Source organism: Carassius gibelio, chromosome B3, assembly GCF_023724105.1.
Source record: "Carassius gibelio isolate Cgi1373 ecotype wild population from Czech Republic chromosome B3, carGib1.2-hapl.c, whole genome shotgun sequence".
NCBI classification, from domain to species: Eukaryota; Metazoa; Chordata; class Actinopteri; order Cypriniformes; family Cyprinidae; genus Carassius; species Carassius gibelio.
The window spans coordinates 22,322,358-22,341,586 of NC_068398.1; the positions used below are offsets into that span (position 1 = coordinate 22,322,358).

At 38.2% G+C, this 19,229-nt stretch overlaps 1 protein-coding gene across 4 annotated transcripts in view; it reads right to left on the reverse strand.

Annotated features, from left to right (window-relative positions):
- The window catches only part of septin12 (septin 12), a 63,301-nt gene that overhangs the window by 18,796 nt on the left and 25,276 nt on the right, over window positions 1-19,229 (reverse strand). The window contains exons 1-2 of one of the 4 annotated variants that reach the window (XM_052550735.1): window positions 14,465-14,618; window positions 366-605 (exon numbers count right to left, since the gene is read on the reverse strand). In XM_052550735.1, the coding sequence (XP_052406695.1) occupies window positions 366-561 (196 nt within the window). In that variant the 5' untranslated portion in view covers window positions 562-605; window positions 14,465-14,618. Of the gene's footprint in view, window positions 1-365; window positions 606-7,101; window positions 7,322-9,142; window positions 9,264-14,464; window positions 14,619-19,229 lie in introns of those variants that run through there. The other 3 variants (XM_052550736.1, XM_052550733.1, XM_052550732.1) reach the window with 3 other exon arrangements.

Genomic DNA, 19,229 nt, shown 5'->3' on the forward strand with positions numbered 1-19,229 from the left:
GAGGCTGAACAGTCTTTCTGCCCCCACCATAGACAACCACTGTTGATGTTTGTGACTTTTTACCTGATTTGACACCTCAAGTCTGTTCTATTTTCATCTCTGCAGTCTTGGCTAAATGGTCCCCATCTCAACTAAGCTGATACAAAACGAGTTAAAGTTCACACATTGAGCACAGAGAAAACAAGAGGTGTGAAGTCGTTTAGACAGAGCCGTTATGCATGTCGTTTGAAATTCAAAGTTTCTGTGTACTTTGCTGAACCAGTTTGGAGGGCTTTGTATTTTTCTGTTCAGTATAAGTAACTGGACATATCCTGGTTAAAAACACATTCACAATTCAGTTAAAGTCAGAGCAATGTTCCACTTACCAACCACCATGATGTTAAATTCAAAGCCAGCCTTCATGGTTTTGCGTCTCATCTGGTCCAACACTGCCTCAATGCCGACATATCCGAAAAGATCTCTGCCCTTGATAATGCCTTGTGTGTCAGATTCACTGAGGCATGGCAGAGGATGTTCTATCTCCACCACTCTCTCCTCCATCACCTCCATCTCCTCCTCCATCCGGACAGGTGGCTCCAGATCCAGGCCCTGCTCCTGTGCTGTGTCTGCCGAGAGAAAGAAAGAGACACCCATAAGTTAAAGGGGTCATATGATGCGATTTTAGTTTTTTCTTTCTTTTTGGATTCTTACAAGCTCTCGGTGCTTAAATAAGATCTGTAAAGTTTCAAAGATTAAAGTCTTTATCATTTAAAACAACAAGATATTCTTTATAAAAATGTAGACTCTGCCACGCCCCCCTAAAACAGCTCATTCAAACCCGCCCCCACATGTCTATGTCACTATGTGGAAATATTTGCGTAATGCCAGACAAATGTTCACGCAAAGAAAGAAGGCGTGGTTTAGGTAACCACAGTTAGTGTTGAAGCAGCCATGTCAGGGAGATGCTGTGTGTATCTAGACGAAAGCAAAAGCACTTTATTTGACCTTCTGAAAGTGATGCATTTAGGAATCTTTAAGATTACTTACAACAGAACAGCAATGCATTTAATGAACAACCTGTTTCGTGAAATTAGGAGAGGAGGTACTTCTGACTTTGATATAACAATCTGGCGCTTTTGAATCAGCTATTGGAAGTATGTTTTGTTATTAGTTTAAGTTTTTCCTATTGAATGTTCAAATGCAGAGTTTAGCGCATTGTATGTGTGTGTGTGTGTCTGCGTGTGTGTGTGAGAGAGAGAGAGACGAGGTCACACAGTGGAGTCATCTGTCTTAACCGTCCGTGTCTTGTGTACTGAAAACACATCCGAACTTCATCACTGTGTCTGTCACGCGACTCTGTTCCTCTTTCAGGCTTGAACTGATGGTAAAACTAAGGATATTATTAACTGTCTTTACATTTATTTTGAAAGAGGAAGCCCACGATTATGGAAAGGGGCTTTACATTTCTGACGAGTGCAAGCGTTGTTTATCTAATCACAATGCACTGGGTCAGTTGGCCAATCAGAGCAGACTGCGCTTGTCAGAAGGAGGAACTTTGTAGAAAACAATGCGTTTGAGATAGGCAGGGCATAGAGGACCAACAATAATGTACTGTATTTGAAAAAAAAAAAGCATGTCAACATATTCCAAATACATGGTGTTATAATTATATATTTTTTTAAAAAACATCATATGACACCTTTAACATATAGAAGATACAGTACAGTATCCTCTCAGGAAGCCCTTAAACAAATATTAGACTACACATATTTCTTTAAAAAAATCTCAGTCCCAAATGAGTCCTCGCAGCTTGCATCAGAAAGGCTTTGGCAATATAACTCAGCATATCAAGGGACCCTTCTGAAACCTAAAAATTACAGACCAAACACTGTAGAATGGCATTAAATGAATCACATTAAAAAAATTAAATGAAAAAATGTGTAAAAAATATAAAATTATAATTATTTTAATAATACAATTAAGCCTTCATTTAAATTATATAGTATTATTATGAGCTATTTAGTAATATATATATTTTAGCTAAAACTTATTTTATTAAAGTGAATATATATATATATAATTCATTTTAATATAATACGTTTAGCTAAAATATTAGTACTTTTGTTGTTGTATTAGCCATTTTTGTTGTTTTTTATTTTTCTATTTAGCTTTATTTAAATTTCAGATTTGAGTAGAAGTTTTTCATTGAATATTTGTATTTTATTTTAACAAAATAACAGAACTGTTTACATTTTCATTACTATTATTATTGAATGGGGAAGCAGAAAAAAGCCCTAGACCAGGTAAGGTTAGTTTCCTTCAAGCATTTTTACACTGGCATTCTATTACATCTAGCGCCCACGTTTCCTGACATATTATGTTCTTGCACAAATGCTTAATTCACCGCTTCAATTAATTTGAGGAAAAGATTTTTATTTTTTGCCAGGCTTGTTTATGAGCCAGAGAGTTGTGCCGCTGTGAGCATGCTCTGAGCATGCAGGTGAAGATTAATACACATCATGATGACTGACAGGAGGCAAATGTAGGTGAGGCGCAAATCGATTCAGATGGGGAATTGAAATAATGGAAACGAAGAATTGAGAATTGTCCATAATTGTGCTTCCATCCTAGGCTGAAATGAGGCATTAGATTCATTTGTTAATGCTCGATATGAGGGTCAGGTTGAGGTTGATTTAATCTTAAGGTTTACTCTGCATTCACAAAATGGAAATGGATATGTAAAGTACCACCAATGTGCATTGAACTTCATTCAACATAGTGTCAGCAGTGAAAAAACAGCAACCCAGAGCAGAAATTGGTTTGCTCAAGTTTGAGCAAGCTCAATTGAGTTGACTTGCGAGAGCGGCCAACACAGAGACAGCAGTTCACACGGCACTGGTTAACTACTGAGGCACACACACCTGTCATCTGGCTCGGCCGGAGGATGCCCCGTCTGAGCACAGCAGCAGCAGGGGCTGGATAGTGCTACTGGGCTAATGTTTTTTTTTCTTATCCATTTACTGTAGTTTGTACCATTAGGCTACTATCTTGAGACAGCTCTGTTTATAAGAGGATTGGTAACAACCCCCCTGATAACCCCTGAAGTTGTCCTGGTGGAGACAATACTCCAGTCACAACAAATTGTTCAGTCACAACAAATTGTTTAACTGTAATTATTCAAAGGCATGATTAGAGAGAAAAGGACCACTTGCATTATTCTGCAGGCTTAAGATGTGTGTGAATATATTTTTTCTACAGATTATCTTAAGGGGGTTTCCCACTGTTTTAATTAAGTGTTTCTGTAGCTCAATTGGTCGAGCGTTGCTTCAAACAATTGTGTAAAACTATTTAAAACATCAGCCATGTTGGGGGCTACGCATTACAAGTAATGCAAATTAGAAAATCTGATTACTTTTTTCAAGTAACTAGTAAAGTAATGCATTTATTTTTAATTTTCAAGAAAATATTGGAGTTACTTTTTCAAATAAGTAACTTCAGTCACTTTTTTCCCCATTTAATGATTGACAGTTCTCCTGTCCGCATGTTGAGAGAAAGTCAAGAGTAAAGGCTGATTTATACTTCTGCATCAACACTCGCCGGAGGTTGTGCACAGTACGTGCAGGCTGCGGCGTAGTCTGGCTTGCATCTCTCATTTAATCTTTTTTTATTAACCAATGTCTTTTCTGCTGACCTTCGATGATCCAGTTAAACTATACTAATAAGCAAAAATTAGTCTAGTTACACATTTGCACTTCTTTTTTTATTGCTTATGTGTGTTGAACGTTCTTCTTCTCCATTCTACTGTACAGACAATGAATTTCATTTTCCTTCTCCCTGAGGCTTACTCCTTTTCACTTTTACATTTGACAAAAATACAACTTTTTATATAAAAATAACAAAAAAGCAGACCCTGCCATGATTTAAAAAGTAACGCAAAAGTAATTTAATGCATTACCTTCCATAAAAAGTGATGTATTAGTAACTTTTTTAGGGAGTAACGGATTATTGTAATGCATTACTTTTAAAAGTAACTTCCCCAACATTGAATATCAGTGTAAATGGTAATAAACGCAATTAATAATTTCAAGGGAGTAATTGACATTTATGATTGACAATTTTATAATTGTGCAGTCACAATATAAGAAGATCTAGCATATAACAAGGGATCTCAAATATGAGAAGACGAGCTTAATAACTCTGCCAACACCAAAGTGTGTGTGTCTGTGTTCAAATCAGCTCATTTGTGTATGAAAACATGGGACTGTAAAATGACCCTCAGGAAATGCCAGGTCTACTATCCTTTATTATGCATTGCTAATGGCAGTGACTGTGAGCTGCATCCAACATGACGCTCTGATTGCTTCATACACATGAGTGTGTCCCATTAACAGGTCAACTAAATGTCATTAACACAAGTATGCAAAGTACACCATAACAATAGAATTTATCTTCAAGGGATAGTTCACCCCCAAATGTTGTCAAATCACCTTCATGTTATTACACATTTGTATAACTTCCAAGAATAGGTTATTTCTAGAGTGTTTTAACCGTTTTTGCCACAATGCTGGAAGAATTGTTTATTTTTGGGCTGAACAATCCATTCAAGACAAGCTCCACCATGAGCTGTTTAAAACTAATATGATTATATAATCGTCCACCTCAGGCACAAATTGATGCCTTCTTAATTTTCCTTGGTATTAGTATTCCTGCAAGTGTTGGTGTGTTTCTGCTAGAGGCTGTAAAGATGTTATTCACCCCAATATGGTTTTCTCACAACTTCTTAAGACTTTCTCATGCTGTGACTTCGGCCTGGCCACAACCCTAAATCTTGCTGAGTCATACGGTCCAATTATATCGGCTTAAGAGTTGAAACATTGCATGGCACATGCAGAAGCTGATTCATGTTCATTTTAGAGAGTCAATAACTACGTGTAGGAAATCAGCATGCAGCCTGTGCTGCGTTTGATTAGCTGAGACAACCTTTGTGAACTGAGGATCACGTCTGTTGGTCCAGAAGACTTAATCAGCTATAAATATAGCTTACGTCCTCCAAACACCAAAATGGAACTAATCCTAGGCTTCTTATTCCCTAACTAACACTACATTCAAGCGATCCAGCACATGAGGATCTACACAAGACTGCATTGACTTGAGGTGAAGCAAGTACATTTCTGACTTTGAACTTTGTGTGATTTGAAAAGTATGTGTTGTTACTGTTGGACGCACAAAGTTTGAAGTAAGAAAGCAAAGCTTATGCAAAAGGGAGAGGAGACAGCCAGACTGTGGATTGGCAGATTTATTTATTTGATGCTGTCTGCCTGTTAATAGAAGCTGACAAATAAAGCCATGCTTGGAGATTGAGAGGGGAGACATAAAGTCGTCCAAAGGCTTGAGAAAAGCAAACAGAGTGAGAGAAAAGGGCTCGAAAGTTGGAACTTTTTAATAAAAACCATGCATATTGAGTTTAAATAAAAGCAGATCTGTCTGCAGGTTTGCTCAGTGTCTGTTCTTGTTCTTTAATAATAAAACTGTTCACAGATGTGGCCCATCTTCATTTGACATGACTAAGAAACACAGCAGCGCACAGCGAGAAAACAAAACTCACTCTTACTTAGTACAAAGCACCTCAGATATAAAAAAAAGTTAGTTTCTCAAAACTTTTTGCACTTTTCCCCCCTCATAACCCCATCAGTAAGGCTCAAGTATTCATTTATTGGAACCAAACCATAAATATGTGTATTTTAACTCATACTTCAGTGAAATAATAAAAATCGTCTCAATATTGTTTTGATTAGCTGAGTCGGAGACCTGGGCAAGTACAACTAGATGTGTCTAACTGAACTTAAACGTTTTACAAACTGCACTAAAACCAATTTTGAGATATAGGGTTATATATAAAGCAACAAAAATGGTAAATGTCAAGATGATCTACAACTAAATCTGTGGTGTAATCACACCAATGCCCAATGTGGTCATGAACAGATCTATGACAGGAAACTAGGAAATAGAAACCAAAAAACACATCTAATTTTATAATAAAGTCACCTCCATTTTCCCGTGAGAATCACAAAGACCCACAGAGGCAAAAAAAGAAAGAATGCAGTGCTAAACGACCACCCATTTTACACTTTAAAGATGTTCAGATATGTTGTGCTAACTGCTAAATGCTAACATCTGATCTACAGCTCAAAATAATGGATGTTACATGCCATTGTTTTGTCTCATAACCTCTTCCCATATGGGAAATATCATCACAATGTGAATTTTAAACCACAGCAGTATCTCTAAAAATACACTGTAGACCTATTTGGCCGATAATGAAAGAGAGAAAGAGAACTATCAATAGTGCGTGTTAATATTAAGCATTGATAATTGCTGTAAAAGTTTCTGAGGCCTGTGTTGTGTTTTATGCTTAAATTTAGCCACAGCTTTCTGTAGCTAGCAATAAAGAACAGCGTTTACTGTCATACAGTAGCTTATTGCTAATTTTTATGCCAATTACAGTTACTCAGCACTAATCTAGTTCAAATGCTGGAAATCTCCAACACAAAATGCTAAAACTAATCAGTCCCAGGACCATGTAAAACACATTTTATCCATGCTAGTCAACAATACCACAAAAAAATACCTTACATCTGAACCTCATCATGGCACCATTTTGGACTCTTAGGCTCTCTGTGTCAACTTCCTGTTCATTTTCATCACAAATTAGTAAAACTTCAAAAGTATACTTCTAAAATGTTGCATCACATAAGAGGAAGTGACTCAAATGGTCTTGTATGAGAGAGTGAGCTTTTGATTATACTTGCTGCAAATGGCAAACACGCCTGTTGCATCTTGAAAAGGGGTAACCAATAACCGTAACCGAGTTTCAAACATCAGAGCGTGTCAACCCTCAATTACTTCCTGCCTGAAAATGTCTGAAATGACAAAAATAGAGCAAAACAAGCCACCTTTGAAGACATGATTTTAGAAAAGTGTCCTCTCGGGCAGCCATGAGACTCTCCCTTCCCCCTTTTGGCACTGTTGAAGTGCTCCATTGCTCTTGGTTCCATTGTTATCAGAGGGGCAGTGAAGCTGAGACACACGCAAAGCCCATGGGATAAAAAAAGAGATTCTTACCTTCTCTCATTCACAAAGCTCTGTCCACTCCGCTTTCCCTACTAAAGACCCCGCGGCCCACACCAGACAGTCCGCAACTGTGATGTACCTCAAGACTTGTCCCTAAACTTCTGCTTTGTGCTCTGTGTAACTGCCCATGCACTTCTCCCCCTCTCTCAGTGTGTCTCTCCCTCGCTATGGAGAAAAAGCGCAGGGGTAACGGCTAAAGCTGCTCATGCTCATTCACATGCAGATCGCCAAGAAGCTTCCACTAATCCAAAAGAGGACTTCTCCCATCCACCCTTCCTCCTCCCCCTGCATCTCTCTCAAACTCATTTGCACACTAGTAGGGCTGCTGTCAGTCGTCCGGCCCAGGCTCCCCTGCTGACCACACAATGAGAAAAATACGTAATTGACCCATAAAATCAATTAGGAGAATTTTTAGTGCTTCTTTGAATAGTTGGCATCCACAGACTCGCTCATCTGAGAGAAAAAGAAAAGCAAATCGCAGTTACTCGTTCAGTGCTGGTAATAATAAGTGCCTGTCTTTGCTGTCACGCTGGGCTGTTTAAGCTGTGGATTGCTGTTAAAAGACGTGAAAATGGTCAGTCAGATGTGAGTGGTTTTTATTCTGACAAAGAGCTGGTAGTTTACCATTTACAGAAAAGCAGCATGGATACATATTATTAGTGCACAGCAAGCCAGATATCACTGGTTAAAAACATTGGTATGTTTTCATTTGAACAGTTATAATTTTAGCTGTTCTTCAAAAACTATACACAGATTTTAATAAAATGGATTTAATGGAAAACCATGTGTGAACTTGAAGGGACAGTTCACTCAAAAATGAAAATTCTGTCATTTACGAACCTTTAGGTTATTTCAAAATCGTAAAAAAAAAAAAAAAATCATCAATCATAAAAGTAGTTTGTATGATCCTAGCAGTATATTCAAGTCTTCAAGAGCAATATTTTATAATGGCCAGATTGAAATGTAAGCTGTCCTTTATTTATAATCCAGTTGGTTTTTAAACACTGCGACCTGATCGTTGAGTCAGGGGGATGGATTTGAGGAGAACATTTTGCAATAAATGAATCATTTAGGCCAAATGGGAAATGAAGCAAATGATTCACTGAAAATATTACTCAAAAGAATGATTTGTTTATCCCAACTTCTCAAATTCTAGTCTTTTGCCTCACACCAAACTATCTTACAGCTTGGAATGTAGTGCTTAGATACTTTTTTTTTTTTTTTACCTTGACAGCCTCTGTCCCTATTCACTATTATTGAACTGAAAAGAGTGGCAATAATATTCTTACAAAAATAAATAAATAAATAATAATAATAATAATAAAAACCCTTTACATTTGAATGAAGAAAGTGTCACAGGTTTGAAACGGGCAGATAATAACAATTTTTTTTTGGGGTGAACTATCTCTTTAAGGGCTCCCCTCCAGATCTGTTTAAACGTGAGGAGGTAAAGCATCTCTGCACAGTTTCACTGAGGAAGTGTGTTTTTCTCACTCTCGAACTGTCATTCTGACTTATCACAAAATCTAAGTGTTTAGTCTTTATGCTCTCCATAAAATGAAGTCCACCTCATATAAATTAAAGTCAAGGAGACCGCTGAATACACCCATGTAAGGATGGGCCTTTTTCAAAACAGCTAGCCATGAGAGAGTGTGAAAATGCCTTTGACTGAAAGAAAGTGTGTGTGTGTGTGTGTGTGTGTGTGTGTGTGTGCAGGTCAAACCCATGCTGAGACGCTGTGAGCATGGTTTTATGTTTGAATCACAATAATGTTCCTTTGTTTGACATTCAATAGACGGCTGATGTATCATAGTGAGGCCCCAAAACAACACACTCACACTTCCCCTCATAACACACCAGCCAATGACAAAACCACAACATGTTTCTACAGCTCAATACAACAAATAGGCCTATTGCAAACCATAACCAGTTGCATTCGACAAATGACAGCTAGTAAGTAGATTACACAAACTAGAAACATTCCAGCAGAGACATTGGTATAGTAAAATATTAACAGAAATCAGTCTTTTACCTTAACAGATTAAGTGGGATCCTGGAGCAGCTGCCCTGCCCCATGTGCTGTCAGAGAGAGAATTGCGAACTGTTCAGGATGTCAGTTACGAGAATGTGTGAGTCTAACGCGCCTGTGTGTGTGTGTGTGTGTGAGGGTGTGTCATAGCATAACCACAGACAGCACTCCGAGGGTGATGCATTTCCTTGCCTTTGGGCCTCTCTCTTCCTGGTTGTATTTTAACTAGTTTTATGCCACACAAAAGAAAAGGAGTTCCTCAAGCTCTGTTATCGCCATGGTTACCTAAATAAGAGTGTTTCTCAAGAGTGGGATGGATGTTTATCCATTTTCCTTATGTCATCAGCGCAAGCCTCTGTTAAAATCCCACCCTTGAGATACGAGGAAATGTCTTTCACAATCCCAGACAGGTAAAGTAGAAAAATGGAAATGCAATCCTTGTGAATAGAATACAATGTGCTGGGATGCGTGAATGGAAATCCGGTACGAAATGAACTAAGAGAAGCCGTGGAAGCTTCCAGAAAGAGCAAATTCCCATCCTACAGTGTCTAACCTCACACACACATATATACACTTGTGCCTGCAGCATATCACCACACGGCGCATCTCTGCTGTTTTGGGAATTCTCTCGTCACCGCTGACAGGAAAAAGCATTTTGATTAATGTGGCAATCGGAAGATGACCTTTGCATGCGGCGAGAGCTGTCTATTTTACATTCAATATTTAATCATTTGATAAAGTATAGAACAAGCCCAATGACAGCAATTCATCACTTTCATCTAAAAGCCTTTCGCAAAGCTCCGAGCCACATGCAGGGTCTGTATGCTCGGCTGCGTCTACAGCTAATTAACTGACTGCGGTTTGTTAATGGAGTTTCCTACAAAGTGCTCTCCACTGCCACATTGTTCTGGTCATTCCAGGTCATTATCTGATGACTAATACATCTTCCTCTATTCGAGTCCACACACTCTGGAAATCTATGTATGATAAGATACACTTAAAATAATTCTGGGCCACTGCATGACAAGGATTTCTTACAGAGAGAATTTACTCATCCTTGTGTCATTCCAAACCTGTATGGATTTTATTCCTCTGAGCTTTTTTGAAGATATTTTGAAAACTGTCTTTGACCATATAATGAAAGTTGATAGAGTCCAAAACAACACTGTATGGACGAGGTACAGCTTTGTAACAACATGAGAGTGAATATTTAATAAATTACATTTTTGACTGAGCTATTCCTTTAAATTCATAAACCATTTGGTGGTACAAACATAGAGGTTGTCTAAACAGATGTTGATTTTTACGGATGTTGATATGGTTGAGTAAAAAGGCAAGATAGGAAGAGGAAGAGAGGGGGAGGAAGTGTGCGTTTGCTGTGCCACAAGGGACAGTGAATTGCCACTAAATGTCTCCATTACTGCTCCTCTTTAATAAAAAGCACATGTACGCACAGATGCTGTCAGTTCATTCATACTGTTGCCAGGGTAACCTCCCCAAAGAGACTGGAAGTATCGGGTTACTATGAAGATGTGTCGCCACACACCGTGAGAAAGCTGCTGGTCTTTACTCCAGCTTTTGCTTGTGTGGGATTCAAGGGGTTAATTCAATTAAAGCATCTTAACCTCATCCTAATCCAAGCATACTTAAAAGGACATGGCAGACGGAAGTGAAGGACTCTGAAGTTTGACCCCATCCTCTGGTGCGTTCTCAGTGTCTTCCACACATAGTGGGAGGGACAGGTGAGGACAGAGCGAGAGGACAATGGCCAACTGCCGGACATCTGTTAGAGCGCCTTCTAAACTGAGCTGATGCACAGCTGGATTTTCTACTGAGAATTACCAGAAGAGAAAAGTATTACAGAACAACAAGTTTCTACCAAATGTGAACTGGGCCCTTAAAAAGTTCCTTTAGTTTGCATCTATATAATGGGATTAAAATACATTTCTGCATTAGATGCTCTCCTTGATACTACAAACCCAATAACAAAAAAGTTGTGACACTGTACAAATTGTGAGTAAAAAAAGGAATGGAATAATGTACAAATCTCGTAAACTTATATTTAATTCACAATAGAATATAGATAACATATCAAATGTTGAAAGTGAGACATGTTGGAATGCCATGCCAAATATTGGCTCATTTTGGATTTCATGAGAGCTACACATTCCAAAAAAGTTGGGACAGGTAGCAATAAGAGGCCTGAAAAGTTAAATGTACATATAAGAAACAGTTTGAGGACCAATTTTTCTAGAAAACACTGTCGATGAACACAATTCACTGCGCCTTTCGCCGTTGCTAGCTAAAACTCTATAAGGTCAAAAAGGAAGCCATATCTAAACATGATCCAGATGTGCAGTTGTTTTCTCTGGGCCAAGGCTGATTTAAAGTTATTTTTGGAAAACTGGGACGCCATGTCATCCGGACTAAAGAAGACAAGGACAACCCAAGTTGTTATCAGCACTCAGTTCAGAAGCCTGCATCTCTGATGGTATGGGGTTGCATGAGTGTGTGTGGCATGGGCAGCTTACACATCTGGAAAGACACCATCAATGCTGAAAGGTATATCCACGTTCTAGAACAATATATGCTCCCATCCAGACATCGTCTTTTTCAGGAAAGACCTTGCATTTTCCATCATGACAATGCCAGATCACATACTGCATCAATTACAACATCATGGCTGTGTAGAAGGAGGATCTGGGTACTGAAATGGCCAGCCTGCAGTCCAGATCTTTCACCCACAGAAAACATTTGGTGCATCATAAAGACCTAAGACAGTCGAGCAACTAGAAGCCTGTATAAGACAAGAATGGGACAACATTCCTATTCCTAAACTTGAGCCACGTGTCTCCTCAGTCCCCAGACGTTTGCAGACTGTTATAAAAAGAAGAGGGGACACCACGCAGTGGTAAACATGGCCTTGTCCCAACTTTTTTGAGATGTGTTGATGCCATGAAATTTACAATCAACTTATTTTCCCCTTAAAATGATACATTTTCTCAGTTTAAACATTTGATATGTCATCTATGTTGTATTTTGAATAAAATATTTAAATTTGAAACTTCCACATCATTACATTCTGTTTTTATTCACAATTTGTACAGTGTCCCAACTTTTTTGGAATCGGGTTTGTACAAATATATAAAGGTAAATTCATTGTAATGTTACATCTTATATAAACTAAACTAAACCTAAAACTAAACTAAACTAAACTAAAAACTAGCTCGTTAACAAACCAACTAAATACAAACCAACTAACTAAACATCAAACTGACTAGTCAAAAAACTAAACAACTAACTAACCAGCTAACAAAAAAAAAACATCTAAGCACAAACCAACTGACTAATTATACAGCCTTGACCAAAAGTTTTGAGAATGGCACAAATATAAAGTCTCCTGCCTCAGTTTTTATAATTGTAATTTGCATATACTCCAGAATGTTATGAAGAGCGATCAGATGAATTGCAATTGCATTTCAGCCTTGCCACAAAAAGAACAGATGACATCATACCAGTAGCCACTTTTCCACTGTCGGGCCAGTGCGAGCGAGTGCTTTAAACGGGCTGTGCAGTGTTAATAGCCTCGGACATGTAGCACTGGGACCAAAAAAGCCCTGTGCTTCAACCGCCGGGCCAGAAGCTCCGCTTCGCTTCACTAAAACCCCCCTTTACCTGCCTCTTAGAAACAATGTCACACAACCACATCATTTCACCAACAAAGGGAAGTTATCAGAAAACGAATAAGAAATAAGTCACTGGAACTAGCGCGGTCACAAAATTAACATGATAAAAGAAAGCTGTTTGTTTGCATGCTTTGTTAAATTTAAATCCAAAAAGCATGGATGTTTTACTTTAATAAGTGATACAGTAACAATATAAAAACTCCAGAATCAAGGGAAAAAGGAGGCGGAAACCGGCGGACCTTTAAATCAAAACTTTAATGATAAAATAAACACCAAACAGTGCGCTAGGCCCTCACGGACGACTGATGAACTATTCTCTCATTAACACAGGTGAGAGTGTTGATGAGGACAATGCTGGAGATTACTCTGTCATCCTAATAGAGTTAGAATAACAGACTGGAAGCTTTAAAAGGAGGGTGTTGCTTGAAATCCTTGTTATTCCTCTGTTAACCATGGTTACCTGCAAGGAAACATGTGCAGTCATCATTGCTTTGCACAAAAAGCGATTCACATGGCAAGGATAATGTTGCTAGTAAGATAGCACCTAAATCAACAATTAATCAGATCATCAAGAACTTCAAGGGGAAAGGGGCAATTGCTGTGAATAAGGCTCCAGGGCACTAAAGAAAGTCCAGCAAGCGCCAGGACCATATCCTAAATTTGCTTCTGCACCATAATCGGGGAACCACAAGTGCAGAGCTTGCTCAGGATTGGCAGCAGGCAGGTGCGAACGCATCTGCACGCACAGTGAGGTGAAAACTTTTGGAGGATTGCCTGGTGTCAAGCAGGGCAGCAAAGAAACCACTTCTCTCAGGGACAGATTGATATTCTGCACAAGGTGCAGAGATTGGACTGCTGAGGACTGGGGTAAAATCTTTTTTCTCTGTTGAATCCCGTTTCATACTGTTTTGGGCATCTGGGAAAAAAGCTTAAAAAAAGTGATAACTAAAGTTCACACTACAAGATTTTAAGTTAACAAACTCGCCGACGTTTCGGGCTGTGATCGGGGGGAAATCAGCGGGTGATTGGAGCTCACCAATCTTTACGTGGGAACTACTCAACGACATGTCAAAGAGGCCCATTGACGCATCGCAAACACCAAATGAATATCTAGCATGCTGAATATCTGGAATGGTCAGCCGACTCGACATCACGTCTTTTCAGGTGTCTCGACAAGCTACAGCCAATGAGAGAGCAAGGCATGTGTTGAGGTCAGTGGAAGAAAAACAGCAGCAGCAACATAGCTTTAAGAAATGTTGGGAGACAAGAAATGGAGAATTCTTTTTTCACAACAGATCATCACGCAAACTTATTTGTTTAAAGTGTTTGCAAACCAAATGTTATTGCACTCTTGTTTATATAGCAGTACATTTAAATGAAAAATGTGCACAATACACTACTTTTGAATGCATTATTAATTTTGTGCATAACAATGCAATTAATCACAGGTAATCATGCGATTAATCACGATTCAAAAATGTAATCGTTGCAAGCACTAAACTATACTTAAGTATACCATAGTAACACCTGACAAAAAGATCTAAAAACACTAAAGCAGCAGACATTGTGAAAATTAATATTTGTGTAATTCTCAGAACTTTTGGCCATGGCTGTAATAAGGATGACAAAGTCAACTTACCATCAACAGTGCCCAAAGAGCCGAGTCGTGTCCTGCCCTGACAGCTGCTGCTCCTGATAGGACACGGTTTCCAAAACTAGCAAAAATGATTGCATACAGTACAAGCGCACAATGCACAAAACCGCCCTCACACACTTCTCTTTTTTCACTTTCTATTTTGCTTTCTTTGCATTAACCGTTCACTCTTGGATTCTTGCCAAGAGGATGTATTTAGGAGAAAAACACACACAGACACACACACACACGATCAGCAATCACTTTCATATTCTCTCCCTCTGTATTTGTGTTTGTTTAATGGCCTGTAATAGTATTAGTTGTGCTATCATCCTTCAGTCATTATAGCATACCCAATGACATTAAGAAAACCATCAATAAACACAAGGTGTCTCTATAATTATTCCTGCCTGCTCCCTTGAGTAACTTAATCACTATGATAATATAATAGCTGTATCTTTAGCACTGGTTCAAGATGGCACAGCATGTTGGTGTCACAATGGCTGAGTGTGTTTTCACAACATATGTGGATCTACAGAGCCTCGTTTCATTTTCAGGGCAGGATGCAGTTGTTATTAGGGAGGGATGACTCTTCCAGGAAGCATTGTCATGCTGTCCAAGAGGAAATCACCTTTCCCCTTTCCCCCTCATCCGGGCTGGGGAAAATGTGGGTCCAGAAGGCTTAGAACTTTGACCTTCTACACTAGATCTACAACACAATGTTTTGGCTTCACAGATTAAACATTTCCAGTGTGATTTTGGGCTTTTGAATTATTTAAGGTGATTTTTTTGTAACACATAAAGCAACTTAATAGGAATTCCTATTAAGTTGCTTTATGTGTTACAAAAAAATCACCTTAAATAATTCAAAAGCCAATCAGTAAGCTAATAAAGGCAGTTTTATTTTATACGGAGCAAGTTGCATTATGGAGGTGGCCATGTTAAAATCACATAACGCTTGTTGAATTAATCACTACCGAATGCAAAAAGTTTTTTTTTTTTATATTTCCACCTACAAATAAGTGTTATTTTATATAAATATCCAGTAATGTCTGCAAACGTGGAATTGGTCTGAAAAAGGGAAGTGTCACAGACATCCTATTTTTACTAAAGTCTTCAAGAAAAATCTGAAATGGAGTGTATTTACGCAACTCTTCATTGGAATCTATGCCAGTATAGAACTCAGAGTATTCAAGTTGTGTGTTAAGTTGTCTCGCAAACCGCCTTGGTGTCAGATAGTGTTTTCCTAACATGGCAACTCCAAGAAGGCCTCTGCCAGGAATGTGGAGTCCCATCGTAGCGAGTGTCAACACGTAAACACCCAACAGGTCGGGGCGAGAGCCTCAGCACGTCGCTTAGAGCTGAAGGAAAACACTCAGATAGAGACTGCAGCACCACCCCTGCCCAGAGCAAAGGCTGGGTATATAGACATCACAGTAGCAACTAGTAATGCTTTTCCCTATTGGGCCGTACTTACAGTTGCTTCTGGAAGATGTAAACTCCTGGAATATACTTATACAATAATTGTGATTTGTCTAACTGCAACTTGAACCTGACTGGATTTTTTTTTCTAAAAACCACTAATGCCACATACTGCATCTGTCACACTGTTGGATCATTTAATCAACAGATAAAAAAATCTAATTACAGTTAAAATGAAAAAAAAAAAAAACCCATTACAAATAAATAATAATAATAATAATAATAATAAACAAATAAATTACTATTAAACACCTTAAAATATAAAAAGAAAACATACAATATTCATGTTTAAAACATATCTTAATACATGATTTAAATATATATTTAAATATAAAATATAATATAACAATATAATAAAATATACATTGAGTGTAGTATAATTACACAAACACATACACGTGTACACATTCCACCTCATAACATCGGAGATGGTAAGTAAAATAAGCATCAGTCATTTGCAAGAAGCAAAATGTGCCTGGATAATGTGCAAAGAAAGAACTAGAGTTCCCTAGTACCCTAAGGTGTTCGCCCTTTCCTTTCCACCCTTATCCCCTCTTTTGACCCCATTTAGTGACACAAGGTCTCATTTGTACCCTTAATCTGTGCTAATGTGTAAATTAACCCTCTCATTTGCAGGGGGACATAAATGAAGGGAACAGCATTCCAGGCGAGCTGCCTTGCCAGCTCAGCATTTCACAATCCCACCCTTATCCCATGATGTGGAGTGGGGTTTGTTTAGGGGTCACTAGAGATCGGGCATCTATAAGGGATCAAACATAGTGCTTAACAGCAGTGAGAATGAGAACTCCTGTTCGTTTCAACCCAGACTCAGTTAGTATGTCGAGTATACACTCATGGCCTGATAAAAATCACACTCTCTCTCTCTTTTGCTCCAGGCACTCTGGAATAATTGACTCTTAATTATTGTTTTTATGTGATTAGAGGCTTGTTTAAAGTGAAATAAGAACAAATCAGCATTATACAACCGTATAAATTCCTGCAAAAAAAAGAGCACGCTCTCAAAGCGGTGTGCGTGAAGAGCTGATTACAGCTTTTTGAAAACGCATTAGCGTCACTAAAAGAATGTGAGAGCGCATGTTTTTATTCCAGGGAGTAAATAAATCTTTTAGAATAAAGGATTTGAATCAGCTGGGCTAATCTGAGATGAGAACATTGCTACCCCCTAGTGGTTGACCGGATAACTGCTAGATCAAGCAAAGGCAGGCGCTGAAGTTCCACGGAGGCAAGAAGACCCGCATGCAAGAATGAAAAAAAAGGGAGTGGATGAAAAGGAAAAATTAGAATCCATCCATCAAACTACCAATCTTCTCTTTAAAGCTGCAGTTATTATCCAAAGTGATGTAGGTCAATCTAAATGAGTCTATCATAAGAGAATGTGATTGTTGCTGTTGTAAAGGACAGGAACAGCATGACTGGAATGAGAGAGAGAGAGAGAGAGAGAGAGAGAGAGAGAGAGAGAGAGATTCACAGACTTTTCAGCTGTATGTCATTCTCATACATTAACTTGATGCTTTTTTTTCCCTATAATTTTTCTTGTGGCACACCTTCATATACTTGCAAGCTGTCAATTTGGTAATTTTTAGAGATATTTATTACTACTGCTAAAACTTCACTTTCTTTTTTTTGTGAAGCTTAAAGATAAAATAGCCAATGCAACTTCAGATGAGATATATATATATATATATATATATATATATATATAATATATATATATATATATATATAAATACATACTCACATATATACATATATACATATATACATATATATATATATATATATATATATATATATATATATATATATATATATATATATATATATATATATATATTGTTCCAAAGAAAATATAAACACAGTAAAATTTATTCAGCAAGGACACAATAAATTGACCAAAAGAGAGATTTCTGTTATTAAATTTGTTAATGCAAAAACAAATTTTCTATTATTTTTTTGGTGCTGTTTTGAACTTTCTAGTCATAAAAGAAAGCAGAAAAAAGTCACATTTGCCTCAAACATATTATGCAACACAAACACTAAAGCAATGGAATATTACAATGATTTCTGAAGCATTATGTGACACTGAAGACTGGAGTAATAGCTGCTGAAAATCCAACTTTGCCATAACAGGCATAAAGTGCATTTTAAAATGTATTAATATGTCTTGTTGATCAAATAAACACAGCCTTGGAGAAAAAAAAACAAACAAAAAAAACATTTGAACAATCGTACCACCCCCAAACATTTGAATTCTAGTGTATAATAAAGACGACTACTTCATGCTGTGCATGACTGAAAAATATATTTTTGTTTTTACATTTTCAAATCCATTTTTGACAGTAATAATTATGTTTTAGAATCCAAAGAAAATATTTCATACATTTTTACATGATGAGTGCTCAACTTAACCAGTATAGCATGTGAAGAAAATTGCATAAACGAACACAAAGATAACATTTAAAGATTTCTCCTGTTCATTATCCCAGACATCCTTATTCATCACTGATGCTATATATACACCAATCCCCAAACATGTACACGCAAGCTCACTCACGTACATTTCTACAAACACGTACACGCCGGACCCCACAAATGCACCACCATGGAGCACAGCGGTATCCGTTTCCCACTTTTCCTCTCCTCTAGAAAGGTTAGAGACATTTAGAAAGCAGAATTTGGCCCCCCCGGCTACGCTGTTTGATCCTGACACGTTGAAAGAGGGTGTGATTTGTCCTGTAGTCGAGAGCACATCTGCTGTCTGACCCATATTTCCTGTGCTTTACGCAACTGATTGGAAAGACCACAGGGAAATGTGATGAGCAGGCAGCATCATGTTCTCACACAGCCAACATATCAGCGAGTTGTGTGTGTGTGTGTGTGTGGCGGAACGGTGGAGTTCATGTATGTTAATGCATGTTTGAGCACAAACGCCTGCCTTTCCTTCCAGGTCGGCCAGAAAAGTCATTACATAAAGCCGCTGTCTTTCCACAAGCCATAACTCTGGGTCTTTTGTATCAGCCTTGCCACTATTACAAGTCCAGCCTTGCACTGTTTCCCCAGGGTTTGTTTGTTGGTGGAGCTGAGACAAATTGCCATGCCTACAGGCGCTAAACCGTACTATGGGAATACTGATGGTCCTGGCCTTTACACAGAGTACTGCTTCCAGATCAGACACCTTATCACGTATCCTGCAGGAAAATCTTATCCAAACTCTGCTTCTAATAACCTGTCTGCTGCACACGGTTAATTACTCCATCACAGTTGAACA